The sequence below is a fragment of the Podarcis raffonei genome, chromosome 3, assembly GCF_027172205.1.
Source record: "Podarcis raffonei isolate rPodRaf1 chromosome 3, rPodRaf1.pri, whole genome shotgun sequence".
Taxonomy (NCBI): Eukaryota; Metazoa; Chordata; class Lepidosauria; order Squamata; family Lacertidae; genus Podarcis; species Podarcis raffonei.
The window spans coordinates 14,336,057-14,360,154 of record NC_070604.1 but is presented as its reverse complement, the minus strand read 5'-3'; the positions used below and the strand labels follow the sequence as shown (position 1 = coordinate 14,360,154).

General features: G+C 42.9%; 2 protein-coding genes across 6 annotated transcripts; one reads left to right on the top strand and one right to left on the bottom strand.

Annotated features, from left to right (window-relative positions):
• Nucleotides 1-7,211: 7,211 nt before the first annotated feature.
• DNAJB9 (DnaJ heat shock protein family (Hsp40) member B9) lies at nt 7,212-18,370 on the bottom strand. Of its 3 annotated transcripts, none has more exons than XM_053380627.1 (3): nt 18,298-18,370; nt 9,551-9,777; nt 7,212-8,342 (listed from the first exon to the last, which is right to left on the bottom strand). In XM_053380627.1, exons 2-3 carry the CDS (start codon nt 9,765-9,767, stop codon nt 7,906-7,908), a joined length of 654 nt encoding a protein of 217 aa, XP_053236602.1. In that variant the 5' UTR covers nt 9,768-9,777; nt 18,298-18,370; the 3' UTR covers nt 7,212-7,905. The 3 variants fall into 3 exon arrangements, with proteins under 3 accessions (XP_053236602.1, XP_053236601.1, XP_053236600.1); XM_053380626.1 differs by lacking the exon at nt 18,298-18,370 and adding an exon at nt 16,099-16,289; XM_053380625.1 differs by lacking the exon at nt 18,298-18,370 and adding an exon at nt 11,672-11,768.
• Nucleotides 16,398-21,112, top strand: THAP5 (THAP domain containing 5). Of its 3 annotated transcripts, none has more exons than XM_053380623.1 (3): nt 16,398-16,595; nt 18,691-18,880; nt 20,072-21,112. In XM_053380623.1, exons 1-3 carry the CDS (start codon nt 16,513-16,515, stop codon nt 21,083-21,085), a joined length of 1,287 nt encoding a protein of 428 aa, XP_053236598.1. In that variant the 5' UTR covers nt 16,398-16,512; the 3' UTR covers nt 21,086-21,112. The 3 variants fall into 3 exon arrangements, with proteins under 3 accessions (XP_053236598.1, XP_053236597.1, XP_053236599.1); XM_053380622.1 differs by having other exon boundaries at nt 16,399-16,595; nt 18,688-18,880; XM_053380624.1 differs by lacking the exon at nt 16,398-16,595 and adding an exon at nt 18,556-18,584.
• The last annotated feature ends 2,986 nt before the right edge of the window (nt 21,113-24,098 follow it).

Sequence of the window (24,098 nt, the reverse complement as noted above, 5' to 3'; positions counted from 1 at the left end):
TGCATATAGGTGAGAGGGAACTGACTGGTCACACTGAATCCATCATCATCTGTGATTATGAAGTTCTCTCTGACCAGTGGCTTTGCAACCAAGTTGCCATGGGCATTTAAAGAAACAAAATTATTAAAGAAAACAAAGTGCACCTAATCATATTTGTTGACTTTTATGAGGTTAGAAATTGTGACCCTGGGAATATGTCAGCTGTGGTGGTTGGTGCCCTCTGGGGTGTGCGCAAGTTGGAGAATAGCTTCTACCAAAGGCATCATTGTGGTGATGTGGGTTAAACCACAGAGCCTAGGACTTGCTGATCAGAAGGTCAGCGGTTCGAATCCCTGCAACAGGGTGAGCTCCCGTTGCTCGGTCCCTGCTCCTGCCAACCTAGCAGTTCGAAAGCACGTCAAAGTGCAAGTAGATAAATAGGTACCACTCCGGTGGGAAGGTAAACGGCGTTTTCATGAGCTGCTCTGGTTAGCCAGAAGCTGCTTAGTCATGCTGGCCACATGACCCATACGCCAGCTCCCTTGGTCAATAAAGCGAGATGAGAGCCACAACCCCAGAGTCGGTCACGACTGGACCTAATGGTCAGGGGTCCCTTTACCTTTAAAGGCATCATGGACTTTGAAGAAGCACGATCTCAGGGCGAATGGGGAAAATGAGCTAAGAGGAAGGCACGTTTGGCAAATCACCACCGTGATCAACTCCTGCTCAGAAACCTATGGCCACCCTGTGGAAGGATGCGTGGATCCAAAATTGGCCTCCATAGTCATTTATGGACACACCGCTAGGACTGCGTTCATGGAATACAATCTTACTCAGCTAAGAGTGATCGCTGGAGGAGGAGGAGGTAGATCAGTAGGCAAGGAGACCAACGGTCACAGCCAATGACAGACAGACTCACCCCTTACTGGTTGTAAGAAAGAAGGCAGTCAAGTGGGGACCAGCTAAGGGCACACAGGTTGGTGAGCAGTGCCCTCATGGACCAGCTTCCTCTGAATGTGAAGGGCATGGGGTGAGAGCTGGCTCTTGATTTGTCTGCCACAAAGTTAAGGTGTCTTTAAACCTAGATTGTCCCTATGTTCTGCCAGTTCCTGCTGTTCTTCTGCCCATCAGTCTCTCAAATGGCAAACAGCTTCAGTCTGCAAGTTTTTGCTCTGTTGTATCTCAAGTGCTGAGGGACGCAGGTGATGCTGTGGGTTAAACCACAGAGCCTAGGACTTGCCAATCAGAAGGTCAGCGGTTCGAATCCCTGCGATGGGGTGAGCTCCCGTTGCTCGGTCTCAGCTCCTGCCAACCTAGCAGTTCGAAAGCACGTCAAAAGTGCAAGTAGATAAATAGGTACCGCTCCGGTGGGAAGGTAAACGGCATTTCCGTGCGCTGCTCTGGTTCACCAGAAGTGGCTTAGTCATACTGGGCACATGACCTGGAAGCTGTACGCCAGCTCCCTCGGCCAATAGAGCAAGATGAGCACCGCAACCCCAGAGTTGGTCACAACTGGACCTAATGGTCAGGGGTCCCTTTACCTTTATCTCAAGTGCTGCTAGCAGTCCTCTGCCTGCCTCCACTATGTCTACTTCCTCTTGCGACCATCTACCCTGGGGGACTCGCTGTCCAAACTGTGTAATAGCTGGAGAGCTGCTCCCCATTGCAGCGAGAGAGACACTCACAAGCCACTCAACATACTATATGCGTGAGCACCCCACCCCCGATGTTGTGATCGCCTGCTCCTGCATAGGCTCACCTCATTGAGGAAAATACTGTGTCACACACTCCGATTTCCGCTGGTATCATTGTGTTGATAGAGAGACTTTTGTCCACGTGTTGCTGCTGCTATCTGGCTTCAGCAAGAGAGGTGATGAATCTGCCTGCCTTGAAACATCATTATGCTCTCATGTGGATGCTGCCAGTTTAAAGGAGAGAGACTGGCCATTGTGACCTCATGATGCTGCTGCCAGACTGAAAGAGAGAGATTGGCTATTGTGATATCATGCTGATGGTGCCTGTCTGAAGGAAGCGACACAGGTAACAAGAAGAAGAAGAAGAGGAGTTTGGATTTGATATCCCGCCTTTCACTCCCCTTCAGGAGTCTCAAAGCGGCTAACAATCTCCTTTCCTTTCCTCCCCACAACAAACACTCTGTGAGGTGAATGGGGCTGAGAGACTTCAGAGAAGTGTGACTAGCCCAAGGTCACCCAGCAGCTACATGTGGAGGAGCGGGGAAGCGAACCCGGTTCCCCAGATTACGAGACTACCGCTCTTAACCACTACACCATACTGGCTCTCTCAAAGGCAGGTTTAAGATTGACCACAAACTTGACATGAGCCAACAGTGTGACGCGGCAGCTTAAAAAGCCAATGCAATTCTGGGCTGCATCAATAGGAGTATAGCATCTAGATCAAGGGAAGTAATAGTGCCACTGTATTCTGCTCTGGTCAGACCTCACCTGGAGTACTGTGTCCAGTTCTGGGCACCACAGTTCAAGAAGGACACTGACAAACTGGAACGTGTCCAGAGGAGGGCAACCAAAATGGTCAAAGGCCTGGAAACGATGCCTTATGAGGAACAGCTAAGGGAGCTGGGCATGTTTAGCCTGGAGAAGAGGAGGCTAAGGGGTGATATGATAGCCATGTTCAAATATATAAAAGGAGGTCACATAGAGGAGGGAGAAAGGTTGTTTTCTGCTGCTCCAGAGAAGCGGACACGGAGCAATGGATCCAAACTACAAGAAAGAAGATTCCACCTAAACATTAGGAAGAACTTCCTGGCAGTAAGAGCTGTTTGACAGTGGAATTTGCTGCCAAGGAGTGTGGTGGAGTCTCCTTCTTTGGAGGTCTTTAAGCAGAGGCTTGACAACCATATGTCAGGAGTGCTCTGATGGTGTTTCCTGCTTGGCAGGGGGTTGGACTCGATGGCCCTTGTGGTCTCTTCCAACTCTATGATTCTATGATTCTATGATTCTAAGATTTATCAGAAATCCAGACTTTTTCAGTGACAATCTAAAAGGCCATGTTCTCCCATCATTCCAGGGGACTATATACAGAAGGACATAGCTCCTGAATTTTAATAATTGGCTCAGAGAGGTACAATTTCTGCATTTTTCATTATGCATGCATGACAAACTGTTCTCTCAAAATCCTCTTCTATACAATTGAAAGGTCTAACTTCAGTTTTCAGCATCTCATTCCACTCTAAACCCATCTCCTTTAAGTATTAGGCATTTACTTAAAAAGCTATTCATTTCCGTAATCTATTAAAAAGCCCTTTAAGCCTTCATTCACTCTATCAATCCATGCCGAGCAATATAGTTTAAATCTTTAAGTGGTTTACATAAAAACAAATGTTTCATAACTGAACATCAAGGGGCTACATATGCAGCAAGGCATGTATAAAGTTGTGCCAATCAGAAATGTGCCTTTCCTTATATGTTGAGCACCTGCAAAAAGCCTCTTCGATCAAGCAGAACTGGAATTCTCTAGTATGAGTATTTTTTTTGTCTTTTGTTAGGAATACTTGAAGCCCTTAGCTACTAAAAACCAATTCTCTCTATATATAGTGAAATGTTTTGAGGAGGAACATCACTACAATTATTTCCAAGCCACAAGCACGGTGGCACAAAACTCCATTCTTAGATGAAAATTATTACATGCAATTAAATAGCTCGCTTTGTCTTTGCCTAGACCTCAGAAGCTCAGCATTTTAATTTAAAATCACACGGAGAATGCCCTCAATTCTATAATTAGTTATGGAATCTTAGGGTGGTTTTCCCCCCTCTCCCCATGGACTACCAATTAAGCAATTGTAACAGAACAATAATTGAAAGTCTAAGGGGCAAGAAGCTAGAAAATTAATATTCATATTCTGTTGTTGCTTGGATGTTGTTGTTTTCCAAATAGAAAAGGAGCAAAAGAGGGAATGGAGAGAAGAGGCCTTTAAAAAAACCACACAAAACTAGTGCAAAGATGCACATAGCTTCATGGATGCGATCCACTTTATTCTACCTCATTTGCTGCTGCAGAGAAGAGGGAAAGAAAAGGGAAGTGTGGGTATTCATTATTCTTAATGCTATGGCATTCTATGAGAAAACAAAAGAAAACCCCTATACTAAAAGATCTATACCGGGGGTCTGCAACCCGCGGCTCCGGAGCCGCATGTGGCTCTTTTACACCTTTGCCGCGGCTCCGGGGCAGATACTAGCGAGGGGAGGAGGCGCATTGTGCACCCCGACACTCCCCACTGTGGCGGGCGCTGTACTGGCTGTGACGTCGCATGGGGGCGGTGCGTGTGTTAGTCATGCACCGTCCCGACGTCACTTTCCCGCCCGCTGTCAGATCGGACATTAAGGTAAGAAACAATATATGCAGTGTTATATTTGTTTCAAATGTTGCAATGGTTTTGCGGCTCCCAGTTTTTTTTTTCTTCGGAAACGGGTCCAAGTGGCTCTTTTTGTCTTAAAGGTTGCAGACCCCTGATCTGTACTATCACAGAATGAAAAGCTGACCACAGGGGAGCTGTCCAGACCCTATGTTTCCTCGATTCTGATAAGAATCTCTGAAGGGTTGGGCTGGGAAATCCAAACATTTTCTCAACTCTCAAGATTGTAGTTTTAAGTACGTTACTCTTGGCCTTTTATGTCTTTGCCTGTAAATCTGTGTGATATTTGCAGCAGGAACAAATTACAGAGTGGCATGATCCATGTAAGGGACATGCAGAGGCTTGCTGTGTTTCAGTGACATGTATTTAAGACAAAAGGGATGCGGGTGGTCCTGTGGGTTAAACCACAGAGCCTAGGACTTGCTGATCAGAAGGTCAGTGGTTTGAATCCCCGCGACGGGGTGAGCTCCCGTTGCTCGGTCCCTGCTCCTGCCAACCTAGCAGTTTGAAAGCACGTCAAAGTGCAAGTAAATAAATAGGTACCGCTCCGGCGGGAAGGTAAACAGCGTTTCCGTGTGCTGCTCTGGTTCACCAGAAGCAGCTTAGTCATGCTGGCCACATGACCCGGAAGCTGTACACTGGCTCCCTTGGGCAATAAAGCGGGATGAGCGCCGCAACCCGAGTCGGCCACGACTGGACCTAATGGTCAGGGGTCCCTTTACCTTATTTAAGACAAGGTGGCTACAACTTGTTCTAGACACCCAGAATTGGGCGCTTAAGCTCTCTTCCTCTGCTGAATACATGTTTCATAAATACCCACCCAAGACCACTAGGGAGGTAGTCTTGCAGTAACTGGTCCTTTAAAAGTGGTTGGCTGCATAAGGAATATCCACTCTGGCAAGAGGCTCACAGTAGAACTCTGTATTAAGTTGAAAACATGTTCACCTGTTTACCTGTTAAGTAGTTGTAAGGCACTGTGTCCCATTCCGCTATTGCAAGTAGTGGCCAGTGTGGTGAGGCAGTTACCTCCTTGCCATGGGTCATTGCAACATACCTGTGCAGGAGTACAAGCAGGTATGCTGAATAGTCTCTACTGGGGCATTCACACAATCCCAAACTCACCACTGCCTTGTCCAGAGAAATAGGAGTGACCCTGGTGGACAGCTTTGCCTCACCTCATTCGCTTCTGGTTGTTGCTGCAGGTCCTTGTTGCAAATGGACTCATGTCCATGTTTTGAGTTTAAAAATGTGCAGAACATAAACAAATGAAAGCAACATTAAACGCAATTGCCGACAAAATGTGCTAACTATAAATACTTTGTCTTCAACTCTGAGTGCAAGAATCAAGTTGATACCAAATATAAGGGTGTGTACTTTTACAGAACTTCTGGAATATTGATTTATACCCATTGCCATTGTTGCAGTGAACCTATTTTCCTAGCTAAGTTCTCCAATGCAGGTATCTTCAACCTTTTCAGATCCAAGACCCACTATTAACCCCAACATGGGAACCCTTTCTGAATCTTTTGCCATATATTTGCATGGTGGCGGTGGTGCTCCTGTTGTGACCCACCTTGGATGAGATCATGACCCACCAGCTGAAGACCATTGCTTACTGCATGAGCTGAAACTTTTAAGCAGCTTTTCACTTTTTACACAGGGTGATCCTCACTAAAGACATCCACAACTCCAGTACCTACATAGCTCACAGGTCAATATTTAAAAGTTGCTTGCACTTCCATCACACTTCTGTACATCTATTGGTATCTCTGCACATAATTCAGAAACCGAATGCATGCCATTGGCTGCTGAAAAATATTGCATTTTGCACTGAAGTGAGAAGATACAGAAGTTCTCCCAATTGAATTGTATGTACAATGGTACCTATCCAACTCAATATAGTAGCACAATTATTTAGCCGGCTCACCATGTGGGCGTGGTATGGAGGAGTGCCAATGGTGGGTATACCAAAACTTCCTGCTGCCATTACAAAACACAGTAGCCAGACTACTGAACAGGAGGTGGAGATCTGAATATAAAATTCTAGTTCTGCCAATGTATTTCTGAGCCCAATTCAAAGTGCTAGTTTCAACCTAGTTCATCATGAACCCTCTTTCCTCAGGTCAACGGATTACCGCACATCAACACCTGAGGTCCTTCTGTGTGTTCCCTTCCAATTTATGTTCTGAGGGTGGTAACAAGAGAGTGGCCCATTTCTGTTGATGGGCCCATTTTATGGAATGCTCTCAAACTGGTCTGGTGTAACTTGTTAAGTTTCTGACACCAAAGGCAAAGCTGGTTTTATTCTCCCAGCGATGTTTATATGATTTCCTTTCGATGAACACTTAACATTTTACATTTGTGCTCTTTTGGTATACAGGGGTACCTTGGGTTTACTTAATTCGTTCCGGAGGTCCGTTCTTAACCTGAAGCACCACTTTAGCTAATGGGGCCTCCTGCTGCTGCCGCGCCGCTGGAGCACGATTTCCGTTCTCATCCTGAAGCAAAATTCTTAACCCGAGGTACTATTTCTGGGTTAGTGGAGTATGTAACCTGAAGCATATGTCACCCGAGGTACCACTTTATTTCTTATGGCTACTGTATTTTATTATGGTAAATTGCTTTGGAGAGCCCTTGGATGTGTGAAGCAATACGTAAATATGAAACTAACTTGACTGTTGGCTGAAGGCAAAAGGGGGAAACAATTTACATACATAGAAACACAGATAAAAGGCCTCTGTAAGGAAGGGGTAGCTATACATCAGCCTTTAAGTCATAACAAGAGAAAGATCCCCCCCGCCTTTCATATTAACATACGCACTAGGTTAAAAAAAGAGACAAGTCAAGTGTTCTGTTTTATGTGGTACAGGTAAAACAGTAGTTTGTTACACTAGTACTGAGGCAATTCAGTGAAACTCACAACTGGCTAACAGTGACAAAGCCAACCTCAGATGCTGGCCATGATCGTCGCTGCTAATGCTTCCCAACTTTCTGTGCTCAGGGCCTAACAATAAAAGCTGCAAGGTCAATTTTGCTCAACACTTGTCACACGTCACCTAAAAAAGTCAAATTTAATGTTTCATGGTATTTTAAAGTGACTACTAATAACTCAGGTTTGGAGTAGGCAAACTAATTAAAAACATAAGATCACACAATCACTCAACAGGATAACACTTTATAGAAATAGAAATCTGACAATAATAATGTTTATTGTACCACTAACTCGGCACTAGTGAGGTAATCTGTTAACCTGCTTCTATGTTATTAAAAATAGACCCTAACACTGTCATATGGAGATTTCCCCCCACATGCACATTCTATGTAACCCATTAAATAAGGTCAACATCGTCTCATCTTGCTTTGTTGCAGTTCTGGGTAATAGTTATCAGTTTAGCTACAGCTTATTTCAGCAGTTAAAGTACTCTGATTAAACAATAAATCTCACACAGTTCACAGAAGAACTTCTGTATTTCAGCAGCAAAGGATAGAAAGAAAGAAAATTGTTAAGGGCGGGGCAGAGAAGAAACGCCCAGGTATTATTGTCCAGAACAGTCTGTGAATGTAGTAACCATGTTTCCTCGACGTTGTGTGACAGTTCTGCAGTGCTTACTAGATCCATGGAATTTATTTTCAGTCTGCATTGTGTGTCGGTGTGTGTTCTCAAACCCATTAAATGAAAACATTTTTTCCATATCTTCAAACATGTCATCAAACAGTCCCCCTCCGAAGGAAAATTCTGGGAAAGAACGTCTCTGCCTGCTGTGAGCGTGCTGATGGCTCCGAAAATGGCTTTCAAAATGTTTCTTCGACTGTGTGTTGTGGTTTTGGCCAAAGAAGTCAAAGTCTTTAAACAAGTCATCAAAATTGAAGTTAAAAGGCTGCTGGAAAGTGTTTCCATTGCTTCTTCGTCCTTCAGCATGGCCAAACTGATCGTATTCCCTACGTTTGTTTTCATCCGACAACGTTTCATATGCTGTTAAAGAGCAATGCAAGAGAAAGTTTAGCACATGCTCAGAGAGAACAGTTTTAGCTCAGTAGAAGTGAATATACTCTGCATGCATAACATATATTCATTCAGCTCCTGGCCACTTCAAGTTCAAGGTTCTCGTGTAAAAGAACTGAGGAAGTTTTTGAGCTTTCAAAATGCTGGAGAACTGTTACATCACTGTTGATGATACTAGGTCACAGATAGAACACACTCCACAAAGTCAGACAACTGAGCCATATAGCTCAATACACTAACAAGCAGTCCTAGGTCCCAGACTTATGAAGATGGAACCCAAGACTTCTTGCAAACAAAGTATGTGTTCTACCACCAACCTTTCCAGATCAGTTCCTCATTCTTTTGAATTTAGAATTCTGTCAAAATGTCAACACCTCAGCCAAGGACATGAGTTGGGCGAACTGTTTTGCACATACTTATGTGAGAGTAAGCATCCCTGAACTCAGTGGGACTTACTTCTGAGGGGACATGCACAGAATGGCCTGTAAAGATACAGGGCCCGTAGAAGAGCCTTCCTAAGTGCTCTGCAACAACTTATTGTTTTTTTAATCCACTTGCAAATTCTGTTTTATCAAGGATCACATAAAACTTTTTTTAAACATATGTTTTTGAGCCTCTCTGGATCTTTTATGCTAAAGTCTCCCTGGATTTGTCTCACGCCAGCAGAAGATAGAAATTAAGTGAAACAAAAAAACCGCCTATTAGTTCAATTTGTGTTTCAATTGTAACTATTTTTAGTTACAATTTAGGAGGTGTAGTTGCTGGAAACTACACTCTCCTAGAAGTCAGAGTATAAATATTTACAATAAATAAAGTTGTGCCTGTGTGCAACAGTTTCCAAAGATAGCTAAAAGGGTTATTATGGCCAGATGACTCTTTAATCCCTGGAATATAGAATTAAGATTCTTCTAGTACTAAGTACTAGTTCCTTTCGTGCTCCAAGGAGTACACAGGACTCCTACACAAGCAGACAAGCTTCATTACTTTCTAAAAAATGCAAGTTTCCTAGATTTGGAGGCAGTGGATGGGAGGGATAGAAAGTTCTATTGTTCCCCGTGTGCAATGATTTAGTTGGATTCAACGAAATATATCTAGCTTTACTCATCTCCATGCAAAGTGGATATCAAGAAATATCAGGTCAATGAGTGTTTAGTAAAATAGAATAGGATTCTACTTGCCTTCTGCAATTTCCCTGAATTTTGCTTCTGCTCCAGGACTCTTATTCTTGTCTGGGTGGTATTTCATTGCTAGTTTGTGAAATGCCTTCTTGATTTGGCGATCGGATGCAGTCTTGGGAACACCTAGGATGTCGTAATAACTCTCGGCAGCCAGGATTAATTCTGTTATCATTAAAATGCAGAGTGCAAATATAAAGACAGCCTGTGTAGTAGCCATTGCAATATTCCTGTGGGGGAAAACAACAAGATTAGCAACAAAGCATCTCACTAGTTTACCTTTTTTAAAGGAAAGTAATTTTGAAGCTATATTTTTACTTTTGCACCAACTTCTCAAGCACGTAACAGTTTACAGCTGCAGCTAATTTATTTCCTTTCACCATGGATACAGTGATACCTCGGGTTACAGACGCTTCAGGTTACAGACTCCACTAACCCAGAAATAGTACCTCAGGTTAAGAACTTTGCTTCAGGATGAGAACAGAAAAATTGCGCGGCAGCAGCGGGAGGCCCCATTAGCTAAAGTGGTATCTCATGTTAAGAACAGTTTCAGGTTAAGAACGGACATCCAGAACAAATTAAGTTCTTAACCCGAGGTACCACTGTATTAGTAGTCATCCTTCAGAACAATATATACTTATCCCTAGCTACTAAAAGATTGATCTTTCTTTATTTTTTAAGGCATTTTCCGAGCAAGGTGTGATGTATTCAAAATAGACCCAGGGAAAACAAATTACTTTGAGTCCATTGCTTTCAATGAATCTACTTCAAATGCTGAGTATCACCCAAAAGGTTTAAACTGTGCAGTCTATTTTTTTACAGTTTTTAATATACAATGGTACCTCAGGTTACAGACGCTTCAGGTTATACACTTTCGGGTTGCGCACCGCGCCGAACCCGGAAGTACTGGAATGGGTTACTTCCGGGTTTTGGTGCTTGTGCATGCACAGAATCACCTAATCACGACACACGTGTGCGCAGACGTGGCGCTGCGGGTTGCGAACGTGCCTCCTGCATGGATCACATTCGCAACCTGGGGTTCCACTGTACATGCATTCTTTAAATATTATGCCAAATGCTTAGGGTAGGATTAAACGAATGTGTCCCACCAGCGGAAACCCTGCGCAACAACTTCCACTTGCACAATGGAGGTTCCCCCTCCTTTGCCCCCCAAATTGGCTTGGGGTGTGTCACCAGAAACCGTGGAATATCCTGTGGTGGGAGGAGAGGGAATCATTTCATCAGGCAAGCCAAAACGCTTGCACCAATAAAATAATCAGAAGAGCGTGCCTCTGAATGCTTCCCTTAGATTGCTGCTATTGGAATCAAAGAGAGGTAAGTACTTCACTTTGGTTGGATCAGAGCCACACTTCTATATGTATTTATGGTTTCCACCAAACAAGGGTTTAGGATCTCTTCTCAAATTTCTGCCGTTAAAGATCTACAATCATCAACAAGCACCACAGCAGGGCAATGCTGAATTAGTCCATGTTGGGAGGCTTATCTTTTCAGGCTGCTTAAAATGCCTCCCTACAAATATTAAATTTTCAGAAACATCGGGAGCAGTATCAAGGAAACATTAGGTGACCTTATAAAGTTTACACACTCTGTGTGTGCATATGTGCAGAAATACGCAATATGCATGCACACGTTTCTAAAGATGCCTACTAACTCACATTTGTAATGACAAAAACCACTTGAGAAAGGGCAAATGTGCATGTCTGTGTATCTGTGCACTAAGGTAACCTGGTGTTAAATAAAGGTAAATGGACCCCTGACCATTAGGGTCCAGTTGTGGACGACTCTGGGGTTGCGGCGCTCATCTCACTTTATTGGCCAAGGGAGCTGGCGTACAGCTTCCGGGTCATGTAGCCAGCATGACTAAGCCGCTTCTGGCGAACCAGAGCAGCGCACAGAAACGCCGTTTACCTTCTCACCGGAGCGGTACCTATTTATCTACTTGCACTTTGACATGCTTTCAAACTGCTAGGTTGGCAGGAGCAGGGACCGAGCAACAGGAGCTCACCCCATCGCAGGGATTCGAACCGCCGACCTTCTGATCGGAAAGTCCTAGGCTCTGTGGTTTAACCCACAGCGCCACCCGCGTCCCTAACCTAGTGTTACCTTGTTATTTTTTCAGTAATGTCAGAAGCAGTGGATAAAGTTTGGGCTATTTTGCAGAAGTTGGCTTTATAATCAGGCTTCTCCTTTGTTGCAAAAACACTGCCTACCCTGTGCAAAATAAAAACAATCAAAATAAATTGTAGCATTCTTTCCACCTGCTGTGTTTGCAGGTGACCCTCAACATACGTTGGGTTTATGTTGGGGGGGGGGGATTCCCAAAGTCTTTTTTTCCTGGAGGCCCTTAATGTGCACAAGTTAAATGTGTGTAAGTTGCAAGTCACCTGTACTTCAGCCCTTCCCTTTTCATAACAGTATTGCTAAAGACTAAATACATCCCTTAAAAAGAACTGCAGGAGTGGGGGCAGTTCAACAGGTCTCTCCCCCCCCCCCATTTTTAGCTGTGTATTTTTGGCATGAAAATGGAGAGGAGGCAGTGAATGGAAATAAGTGCCAGCTTTTTTATTTTAGGGCACGGGGAGCAACAGTGATAGCAAGTGGAAGTAATGTATTATTCTTTGTGTGATTGCCTTTGTTTCCTCAGCCATCAAAACCTAATACTTACTGCAAGCCCTTTGGGGACAAAGAAAGATGCTGATGAAATGGCTATGAGCTACTCTGAGCCCATGGGATATTGCAGGCTATAATAATAAATAAATAAAATTGATAATGCAAAAATGCACTTCATAACTACCAATTCCCAATTGAAAATTCTGTTCCTTACAGTTGTCAACACTCATACTGACATTTATCACTTCCTAACATGGGCAATTACAATTTCAATGTGTACACTAATACCGTTTTTGATACATATGCAAATTATTATACATGTCTATACATGCCTGTTTTGCATCTTATTCCTGGTAATGAGACCACAGCAGGCAAGACTTGGACACAAACAAGTTTTTCTTTATCTACACTCTTACATATGTTACATTCTCCCAAACTCTCTTTCCTCCGTTTTCATCTTGCCCCTCCTTCCTTCTACTAAGGCTCTCTAGGGTTGTTTAGGGACAAGCTCTAAACATATACGCACAGAGAAATGAAATAATATAGCTATAAGGATAAAACAGCCTGTTCTATTAAAGTTTGTACTTTGTTTTCAAAAATAAATTGTGCTGTTCAACATAAAAATGAAAGCGACAATTGTTCTTTCTATTTTGATTATGTATTCTGTGTTTTTATATCATGGTTTTATTCTGGGAACCACCCTGGGACCTGTGGGTATATGGTGGTATACAAATTTTATAATTAATAAAATAAAAATAGTAACTACACAACATCCCAGTTTGCTTCTGCTTCATAAAGCTAAGTTTCTATCCAAATGCGATTTTGGTTTTAAACACAGTGTAAGGTAGTCCCAGTGGGAGTGTATTTTATTTATTTATTTAATTTATTTATTTAATTATGGGGTATCAGAGTTTTTAGGGGGTTAACCAGGCTGGGATAGCAGGCTTGTTGGTTTTTGAATGTCTGATGTAGATTTTTTTTCAATTTCATTGTTCTGTATGGGACAATGACAATAAAGATTATCATAACGATTATCGTATCGTAAGTAGTGATGAGACAGGAACACTGATGGGAATAAGAACTGAAGGGTTTGGGCATAATATTGTAAGAATAATTCAGATTATGGTGTGGCCAGGTTCAGGTAAAGGCTTAATAACCTTCAGGGTAAGCTAGAAAGAACTGCCAACTATCTTGTCTTGAGAATTGGAAGTCAGGGGGGAAATGTATTGGCACAATTAAGACAGTAGACACCACAATTTTAGATTACCAGCAAACAGTGCAAAATTCCTTTTGTGTGAGGTGGGCTGGGCGGAGGAGCTTCTGCTTTCACTTTTTACTAAGCTGTATTGGCCTGGTTTGTAACAACATGGGAAACCAAACTATGGCTTACCAGGACTGCATGGATGCACCTTGGCTACAGCTGAGTTAGCAAGTAGAGGTGTTAACTAACCACAGTGCAGGATTAAAAATAACAACTAGGAACAAACCAAACCTCTCCTGGAGACCACATGTTCATGGTAGGGCAGAGTTTGGCTTACTGTGCCATGCGAACCAGTCAAACTCTAGTTAAGGAGATCAAACCAAGGTTTAATTGTGGTTTGTTTGAACGAGACCAAGTGTGGGGAACCTTTGGCTTTCCAGATGTTGCTTAACTACAGTTCCTATAGTCCCTGACCAATGGCCATTCTTGCAAGGACTGATGGGAGTTGTGGGGAATCTTTTGCCCTTTTGCTGAACTACATCTGTACTAGGACTTGGGCATAAGCTACAACGAGGCTAAAACTTCGCACTCCTCCTCTCTAAGCTGTACTACGTGCAAGGACTGGGAACCGTGGTTTAGTCCACTGGCCTTCAACAAGTGTGTCAAGTGGCCTGATCCAAGGTGGGTCACAATAGAAGCACTACCACAATGCAAATATATAGCCATAGATTAAGAAATGGGTCTCCAAATTCATGTTTGGCTTAAAAATGTGTCCTGGGACTGAAAGGGTGAAGATAACCAGTTTAATTTAACTCTAGTTCAGGACAAGCCTCTCCTTTGTAACTTAAATTGCCAGTTTAAAATGTTAATTATTTTAGGTGATGCATTCATATGCTGAATGCCTTGCACTCACAGCTGATCTATGGCAACCTGTATTCAGATATAATTACAGGGAGGCAAATAGCAGTCTGCAACACCACCCACTGTAAGCACTTAAACTCACATCTATCTTATTAGCATGCAGTGTAGCTCACCTCCTTCCAAAAGGATCTAGCTCCAGCTTTTCTCCTGGTTTCTTATTTCTAGCTGGTGTGTTTTAACGACAGTTTTCCTCCCTCAGCATAAGCAAGCTCATCCCCCACTTAGTTCATATCACCCACCACCTTGCCCACTGCAGCTTAATTTGGATCTGGCTTGCACAACATTAGGGTTGCCATACACCCGGAATTTCCCGGACATAGCTGGAATACGGCAGTTGCAAACAGTGTCCAGGTGGAAATCGCTGAAATGCCTGGGGAAATCCAGACAATCCATATCAGAAGTCAGGATTTTGGTAAATTTTCTTAAATAGCTCAAAAACATCATTTTTCAGCAACTACGGGCAAAAGGAAAAACTCAAAAAACAAATGTTTGCGTCTGAATTTTCACTTATGGCAACCCTACACAATGTCACAATAGATGAAGATGCCTTCAAGTATGAGTGAAGCACTCCCCCACCCCATGTTAACTGCAGCTGACATTAGAATTAAAGAAGAGGAGGAATTCCATAGAGGTCTGCACAGCTAGAAGACCCCCTAGGAGATCAGGGTTCAAATCCCCCACTTAGCCATGTAGCTTACTGGGCGGCCTTGGGCCGCCAGTCACCTCTTCTCAGCCAAACCTACCCCATAGGGTTGTTGTGAGAATAAAATGGGAACAGGTGGTTTACAAATGCAAACCATACGAAAATGAAAATTCAAGCTCAAAGCTCAACTCAGCTATGACCCTGACCTTGGACACCTCTCTCTCTGCCCCTCATCTATCTCACAGGGCTGTTGTGAGGAAAGGGGGGGGGGGAGTTGAGAGAGAGAGAGAGAGAGAGAGAGAGAGAGAGAGAAGAAAAATTTTGATCCTGTTAGCCATCCTAAAAAGAACTTGAGATGACGGGCGAGGTTAAGACATACTTGGGGAGAGAAATAGAAAACACTACACAGGCCTCATTCCTGATGCATAAAAAAACCTCCCGAACCTTTAACAACCGATCTCACAGCTACGGAGACTTGGTGGGTAGAGGGAAGGAACCCCCATCCCGCCAACTCATAACCATTTAGGTTTTTCCCACCTCTGAGAGAGCTGAGGGGAGATGAAATGGGGCAAAGTGATGTTAAAGGGGGGGAGGAAAGGGGGTTAAAATGGGACAGGGGTGAAAAGGGGAGGAAGGAGAGTTGAAGTGGGGTTTAAAAGGGATGTTAAAAGGGAGGAAGGGGGTAAAAAGGGAGGAAGGTGTGTTAAAGTGTGGTTTGAAAGTGGGGCAAAGGGAGATTAAATGGGGCAGGGGTTAAAAGGGGAGAAACTTGTGTTAAAATGGGGTTTAAAGGGAAACAAAAGGGGGGCAAAGGGGGGCAAGGAGGTTAAAATGGGGCAGGGGGTTGAAAGGGGAGAAAGGAGTGTTAAAATGGGGTTTAAAGGGAAGCAATTGTGGGGCAAAGGGAGATTAAAAGGGGGGCAAAGAAGGTTAAAAGGGTGTCGAAAGGAGGTTAGAAGGGGGGCAGGGGGTTAAAAGGGGAGGAAGGCTTGTTAAAGCGGGGTTTAAAAGGGAAGCAAAAGGGGGGCGAAGAGGGAGGTTAAAAGGGAGGCAAGGGAGATTATAAGGGAGCCGCAAGGGAGTTCTTGCCCCCCACCCCCCTTCACGGGAGCAACAGCTAACGCTTCCCCACTGCGTCGCCGCCGCCCTACTCACCGGCTCTCCACATACACACTCCCAGCCGCTCGCCCCTCGACGCTCCGCTGCCCCTTCTCCGGACCGCTCCTTCCCGCCTCTCGCCCTCCCCTTTTTATAGCCTCGGCCCAGAGGAGCGTCGCGAGGACGGAGGGGCGGGGCCGCTCCTACCACCACGAAGCGCTCCCTGATTGGCCGCCCGCGGGCGGCTGACGCGGCGCGCCCGCTTTCGGCGCACGTGGAAGGCGGCTGTTGTGGCTCCGCTTCGGGGTGACTCAGCGATTGGCCGGCGCCCGGCTTCCGGGGCCGAGGGGCCGGAAGCCGGAAGCAGCTTCCGGAAGCGGAAGCCACAGGAGGGTTGGGAGGCTGTTGCTCGTTGTTTTTTTTTGTTGCGAAGCTGGGACCCGGGAGGCTCGGGGTGGGGGGAGGGGAGCAATGCCTCGGTACTGCGCTGCTACCTGTTGCCGGAACCGAGCGGGGCAGAGCGCCCGGGACCAGCGGAAGCTCAGCTTCTACCCGTGAGTACCAAGGGGAGGCTGAAGGGACGGGCTGCGCGATCACCGACCCGCCAGCTGAGCTGGGAAGTGGGTGGTGTCATGAAGCCGAGGGGAAGGAGAGTGGGTTGTGGCAAAATACGAGGCGGTTTTTCCTTTTCAGCTGGTGCTGAAACGACACCAAAGAAAATCCCCTGTGTTGCAGAACAGAAAGCTCAGAACAACATCAAGCAACACATCAGCTAATAATATACTAACAGTATTTTTATAACACTATACTGTTTCAGAATTCATAAACAGAAGACATATAATATGTGCATGGAGTCACAAACTAACAAGAATCAAATAAATGTTCCGTGAACAGGAATGGTAGGAGTGGTAAGTCGCTGTCAAAGATCACTGAAATGGAGGCAGAATGCCTTTCCAAGTCAATATCCTACAAACTTGAGATGATGGGTGCTCCAAAAGTCACAATAAGATCACAGCAGCAGACATTACAGTTCTTCCACGATAATGAACAAATTAATAGTCCCCAAAGGTACATCAAGTGGCCATGGATCAGCTGTCACTAAAAACTGACTTCAGAGCAATCCATATCCATTACAACCCATTGCAGCCCAACAGGAAGCCCCCTCTGGAATTTGTCCAGAAACATGTAGATGTTAATGTGTTTTAATCTGCCTTTAATAGTCTTTTATGGATAATTGTAATGGATTGTGCGGGGTTTTGTTGGGTTTTTTGTAAACTGGTCTGAGGTTTATTGCAACCTTAACGATATGCAGCGCTTTTTTCTGGGAGGACACGGATACACATACCCCTGAACATTTAGGGGATCTTTGCCCTTTTACTGTATTTATTTTTCCTGATTTGGACTATAAAATGATGGTTTTTCTTGAGCCAAAGTGAGAGTACCCATTTGTTTAGGGAAAAAAGCACTGACGATATGTAAATATGAACTGGGAAGTAAAGGAATGGAGAAAGTGGGAGTCCATTGAAACGTTTGTGTTGAAAGGGTAGCAGTCATTTGGCAGATTCATGTAAGCGCGCATATCTGATAGACCGGTAACATGCAAGTGTGAATCTGTCTTTGCTTGGCTACTCGGCACTTAAATACATGACCTTTCACACCCTCGTTACTGTGCAATGCTGCATTGTATCAATTTACTTAATTTACAATTGTTTCTAAGTGCTACAATAAATTGGCCAAAATAAATAAATACTCGGCACTTTACACACATCCATTCAAAAAGGGTAGGTTTTCAAAAAGTAATGTATTTCATCCTCTTCTCTGCAGCTTGCCTGATAGTCAATTTTAAGATTGGCTGGGTCCAGTAAGAATGGTGTCTCTAAGGGGGCTACATGCAGCTTGGTTAACAAGGTACAAACTAGCAGAGAAACATCATACTGTAGTTGGGACCTAATTGAGGAAACAGAGGCAGGACCTGCCAGCCAAGATCTAGGTCTGGAGGACGATACCTGTTGCTGTTTGAAAAGGCCATGTAAGCCCATTTCAAAATATAATCAATGCTTTTTACAAGCATCATACTGTGTGATACTATTGTGAATGCACACAGTGTCCATATGAATGCCTAGCATTTGTTTGACATCCTGCTCTTCAGAGCAAAGTTTCCAGATAAGTTCCCTACACAAACAAGCTATATTGGTTGTGAAGTTTATCAAAATAGCAGCAGCACAAATAAATAGAATTTGAATCTACGATATTCACCTAAAAAGTGTGGGAAGCTGAAGATTTTCAGCTGTCTCCAGTCATCACCTGCCTCTTGTCTGAAGGGATCCATGGAGGGAGCAGCAGTTTCTTCAGGAAAAGCAGTCCCTGAGATACCCAAATCCTAAGCCATTTAGGATTTATGTGTTGGTGCTAGCATTTTGAATTGTGATGTAATGCCACTGGTTGAATTGTGATGTTATGTCACTGGCTGATGTATTATTAAAATCACATAATTTATCCAGAGCTCTCGTTCTTGCGAAGTATCTCCAGTAACAATATGTTTTGTAAGAAACTTAAATGGATACTTTTGCACATAAAGTCCAAAATGTTGCAGGTAAGAATTTTACTTGAAGCGTAACATACTGTTCTTGTAAAAATCTTTTAAAGCAGATTTCCTCTTCATGATAAAGAAAGGTTAGAGAAATGGTTACGGAATATGAAACGCGACACTTGGACTCCCAGCAAGCACCAGGTTCTCTGCAGTGACCATTTTACGCCAGATTCTCTTGATGTACGATGGGGTATTCGATATTTGAAAACGACAGCAGTGCCAACTATTTTTTCATCATCTGTTAATCAGGTAAAACAGAATTTCAAATTAGAAACAAACTGTGTAATACAGAGTAAGGATGTGCACAACCCGCACCCTCTTGATCCACCCTCTGGCTCTGTTCTGAGACCGCTGGATGATGCCAACTCAGGAGCCAGGACTACCCTTTAATATTTGTTTAAAACCCCAAGTAAACATATGCCTGCGAAGGACTAGGTGGGAGGAAGGAGATACCGTGTCTTCTTCCCTCCAAAACAAGAGTGGAGGGTGCTTTGCTGAACATCATGGGACTTGTTTTTGTTTTGCTAAATGTAATAAAAAAAACTAATTATGCTGCTATATACCAAAATGGGCTTCTGTGAAAGGTTTGTATTGTTATATACAAACATTCTGGGTTTAAAAGGTAAAGGTACCCCTGACCGTTAGGTCTGGTCGCGGACGACTCTGGGATTGCGCGCTCATCTCGCTCTATAGGCCGAGGGAGCCGGCATTTGTCCGCAGACAGCTTCCAGTTCATGTAGCCAGCATGACTAAGCTGCTTCTGGTGAACCAGAGCAACGTACGGAAATGCCGTTTACCTTCCCGCCGGAGCGGTACATATTTATCTACTTGCACTTTGATGTGCTTTCAAACTGCTAGGTGGGCAGGAGCTGGGACCAAACAACGGGAGCTCACCCCATCGCGGGGATTCGAACTGCCAACCTTCTGGTCGGCAAGCCCTAGGCTCAGTGCTTTATAATGAGTGAAATAAGTATTTGATCCCCTATTAACCAGCCAGCTGTCAGGCTACCTAGTATCTTCACTGTATGTAACAAACTGAGATTAGAAGCACCTGCTGTAAGGGAGAGGTCTTACCTGTAATCCCAGCTCATTACAGTACCTGTACAAAAGACACCTGTCGACAGAAGCAATCAATCTAGCAGATTCCAAAGTAGCCACCAAGACCAAAGAGCTGTCCAAGGATGTCAGGGACAAGATTGTAGACCTGCACAAGGCTGGTGTGCAAGCGTCAAATTTATTTTGAATGGGGGGACTATGGAATAATATTTCAGGTTGCAGTCCTGTGCTCACTTACTGTGGAGTAAGCCCTCACTGACCACAGTTGTACTTGCATCTGAGAAAACATGCATAGGATTATACTGTAATACAATAAATGAGAGGGAACCACCATGCAATGTGTTGTAACAACTTTAATAAAATCAATTATTTTCTCTTCTTTAGGAAAGAGGATTTTCCCAGAAAAGAAAACAAGAAAAAATAGATGTCAAACAAAGGGATATGAGTGTAGCAACTGCATCTCTTAAACTTGCTTCACCAAAGAAAAATATCATTGAAGAAAGCCTATATAGAAAAGCACTTTGTACAACTTTAAGCAAGTCTCCAGAAAAGAAAGGACTGCTTAAGAACACAGTAAAAGTTGAAGATGATGTTTCCTGTCTAATTAAGTCTGTTACACAGAATATGGCGCAAACCAGCTCAGTCTTAATGCCAGCTGATGTGCAGAATTCAACAGCCCACAATTACAGCTCCCCAGAAAATTGTAGTTTTAATAACTCTATAGATAACATTTTCAGTAGCACAACCACAATTTTGCAAACTTCAGTTCATGATCTTCATTCATGTCTTGAGCGCATTTCAGAATCCAAAGTCACAGTTCCACAGAAACATCTTGAACACTTGGGTTCATCTCCAGAATTAAACAATATCACTGTACCAATTAATGACTTTCCATCTGATCAACTGGACTTTCCCATTGCAAGCTGTTCAGTGGAATTGCAAGAAACTGATGAAAACACTGTGTTGCTCCACACTGTTTCACAAGCTTTAGAACAGCTGAATGGTAATAAAGATTCTGTTATCACCATTATAGTTCCTTCTGAGGGTTCAAGAACTCCCTTGCTGTTAGAGGGTTCATTTCTACCAGCAGAACAGGAATTAATAAACATAGGAACTGAAACATCTGCATGTATTGCCAGTTACAGTGGAATTGATGTTCTGCAGACTGAGCATTCATATTGCAGGCAAGACTCTGACAAGGAACAACTCTGGCAGAAAATCACAAAGCTGCACTCCAAAATAGCACTTTTAGAAATCCAGGAGAGAAAAACCTTAAACAGGCTCAAATCCTTAGAAGCGCTTATCGCCAAACTGAAGCAGGAAAATCTGCTCTCTGAAGAAAAACTCAAGATTGTAGAAAACTGTTTCACAACATTTGAAGTTACTATGATACAATAAAGGTTTTGCACTGATTGTTACAACTGATTACTACTTTGTACTTTGAAGATGATTGATTCCTTCGTTTTTAAGGGTACTATTTATTGGCATTTATCAAATGCTCAAGTTTCTTAAAGGTGCAACAGCGGGGTTATTCATAAAGGAGAACCCTTATATTTTATTTCATGATTGCACTGAAGTAAGTTATTTGATATGGCTTAATTGAAGAGTTAGGCTTAGCAGTGAAGCGTGAGATTTGCAGGCTTATTTGAATGTATGTTCAGTGAGTTTTTTATGCTTAGGCCCAAGTAAGTGTATAGGGGGCAGCCTTAACTTTCTAAAAAGCAAAAATGTCACTCGAGCCCCTTTAATTTAAAAGTTGCAGCTTCTTTGGTCTACTTGGTAGTAAATGTATTCCATGGGAGGTGCACATAGAATTGCAGCCTACATTAAGATTCAATAGATCTTGGTTTCCACTTACTTTGTTCAGGAGAGAGGGACAGATTGAGTTGCTCTATGGAAATAAAAGGGATTTTATTGAAATAAGATGGGTTAGGCTCAAGACCATAGTGTTTTTCTTTGAAATATGAGTGGAATACCTCCACTTGCCCCAGTACCGGGGAAAAATTAGCTCCAGTGGTTTACCTGAATTGTTGATTAAACCACTGTAATACTGTAATTTCTAATATCTTCCTAACATGGTGTTCCAATTACCGTATTTTTTGCTCTATAAGATTCACTTTTTCCCTCCTAAAAAGTAAGGGGAAATGTGTGCATCTTATGGAGCGAATGCAGGCTGCACAGCTATCCCAGAACAGCAAGAGGGATCGCTGCTTTTGCTGCGCAACAATCCCTCTTGCTGCTCTGGCTTCTGGGATTCAGAATATTTTTTTCCTTGTTTTCCTCCTCCAAAAACTAGGTGTGTCTTGTGGTCTGGTGCGTCTTATAGAGCGAAAAATACGGTACTTCCTCTTTCTTTTCAGTTGGATAAATTGACCATGCAAGGTGGTAATTAATTAGTTTCCTACCAGATCCTGGAAAGGGAGATACTCTGTAGAGATACTTTGCCACTGAATTACAGTTAACTCTACATTTTGTTTCTTATTCAACACTGAGTTGCATAAGCAGCCTGAAGACTGAGGGAGTGGTTTTTATGAGCCCATCCCCCAATAAGCTGTAGGCTACCCCATCTCTTTGATAGGGATATGGTCCCTCTCAAGATGCATCATTATTATCCATGATCATAAGTTTTTTGTTGGACAATTGGCTTTAACACACAATGCTCCCAGACCTTTGTGAGACGAGCTGCAGTTGGAGAAGTGAGAATAAGGAAGCAGGAAGGGATAAAAAGTGAAGAAAGAGCAAGCTGGAAAGGAAAGGTGATAAGCAAGGCAGGAAGTGCAAGGAAAGGGGAACCCAAATTCAAAGGGAGAGCTAATCGAGTTTCCAGCCACAATAGGGAGCTGGTTCTATTACTTTCAGAAAAGAGTCAGATGGATTATGGGGTCTGATCAGGATCCACATGCAGCTCTGTACTGATGGAGAATATCCATCAAAAAGCTAAGATGCTTTTTATATGTCCCTGTCCCCATCAATCTAGCTACAGGCGATTCTATACAACTGGATTTTGAATGAACACCTAAATATTGATACGATATGAATTCTAATTCCACAAATCGGCATTTTTCACAAGTTACCGCCAGGTGGGTGAAGCCTGTGCCAAAATTTGTGTAAATGAATAAGGAACAGTAAGTGGTGTGAGCTTTGGATTACACAAAACCAGGCACGCTTCCAGTTTTTATTTTATTGCGTTCATGAATTGCTTCACATAAAATATTCCAAAGCAATTTCCCAGCAAAAACAAACAATTTAAAGATGCAGTGGGAAGTTTTGCAATGCACATTATTAATGTGATACCCTGAGACCGACACTTAGGAGTAAGGAAAATGAGCCAGTTGCTGGCCTAAAATTATAGTTTGGACAGTTGAAATGTTTGGCACATCTAATGATCATTTATTGTTAGGTAAAAGAGCACAGTGGATGTGAAGGTTAGTGCCATTCTAGATGGTATGAAACGTAAGTACTGATTATCCAGCTCTTACTAGGACTACATAATGGTTTGACAGATAAATAAGGTAATCATCTCAAGTCTTAATCGAGCAAGCTTGTGTTTGCCTTAGCCTGATGAACTTTTGATCCACAGGTGAGGCCTTGAGAATATAATTATCTCTTCACCTGAATAATTGCCTTTGAAAGTAATACCTTCTCTAATCAGCGATATTATTTTAAGAACAAAGAAGCTTATGTGTAATGTGGCTGTTCTGAAATAATCCAACAAGGAAGCTGCTTCTTTTTTAGTGCATATGAGAGTTATATTTCATTTAACCCCTGATTCTGACATTAAAACACATCTAAATAAATTATATTTTGTTACTAGCTGTTTTTCCTTTGTTGTTGCGTAGAAAGCTTTTTTTGCCTATTATCATTCTAATGAGATACTCCTTTTCTTTCCTCTCCTAAATCTGATCCCATTTTTTACTGATGCCAAAAGAAAAAAAATCCAGGGTTAAAAATGATTTATACAAGTCCCACATATTTGTTAATTGAGTATGTATTATTTGTAGACCATATAGCACCATTTCCAATGAGGGAGTCTTCTGTAACTATAGCTTTCTAGATTTTTTAATATGGTTGATATATTGCTTGCTTTCTTTGACTATTTATTTGACATCAGCCCATATTATGACTAGGACAATATATTGCTATATATTCAGGAGGTTTTCCCCTTCATTTGATTTCTGTTTCTGACATAGTTGGATCCTTTTACATGATATACACACAAATTCCCTTCCCCACATGAAAGAAATACTTATGGAATTAAGAGAAACTCCACAATCACTAAAATAGATGCCTGCAAATTATAATTATACTAAAATGCTACTTAATTTTTTTTTAATTGGTTTTTAAACAAATACAATAACCATTAAACACTTATCCAGCAGTATGGCTAATGGAGTTTGTTTTATCCATTGTC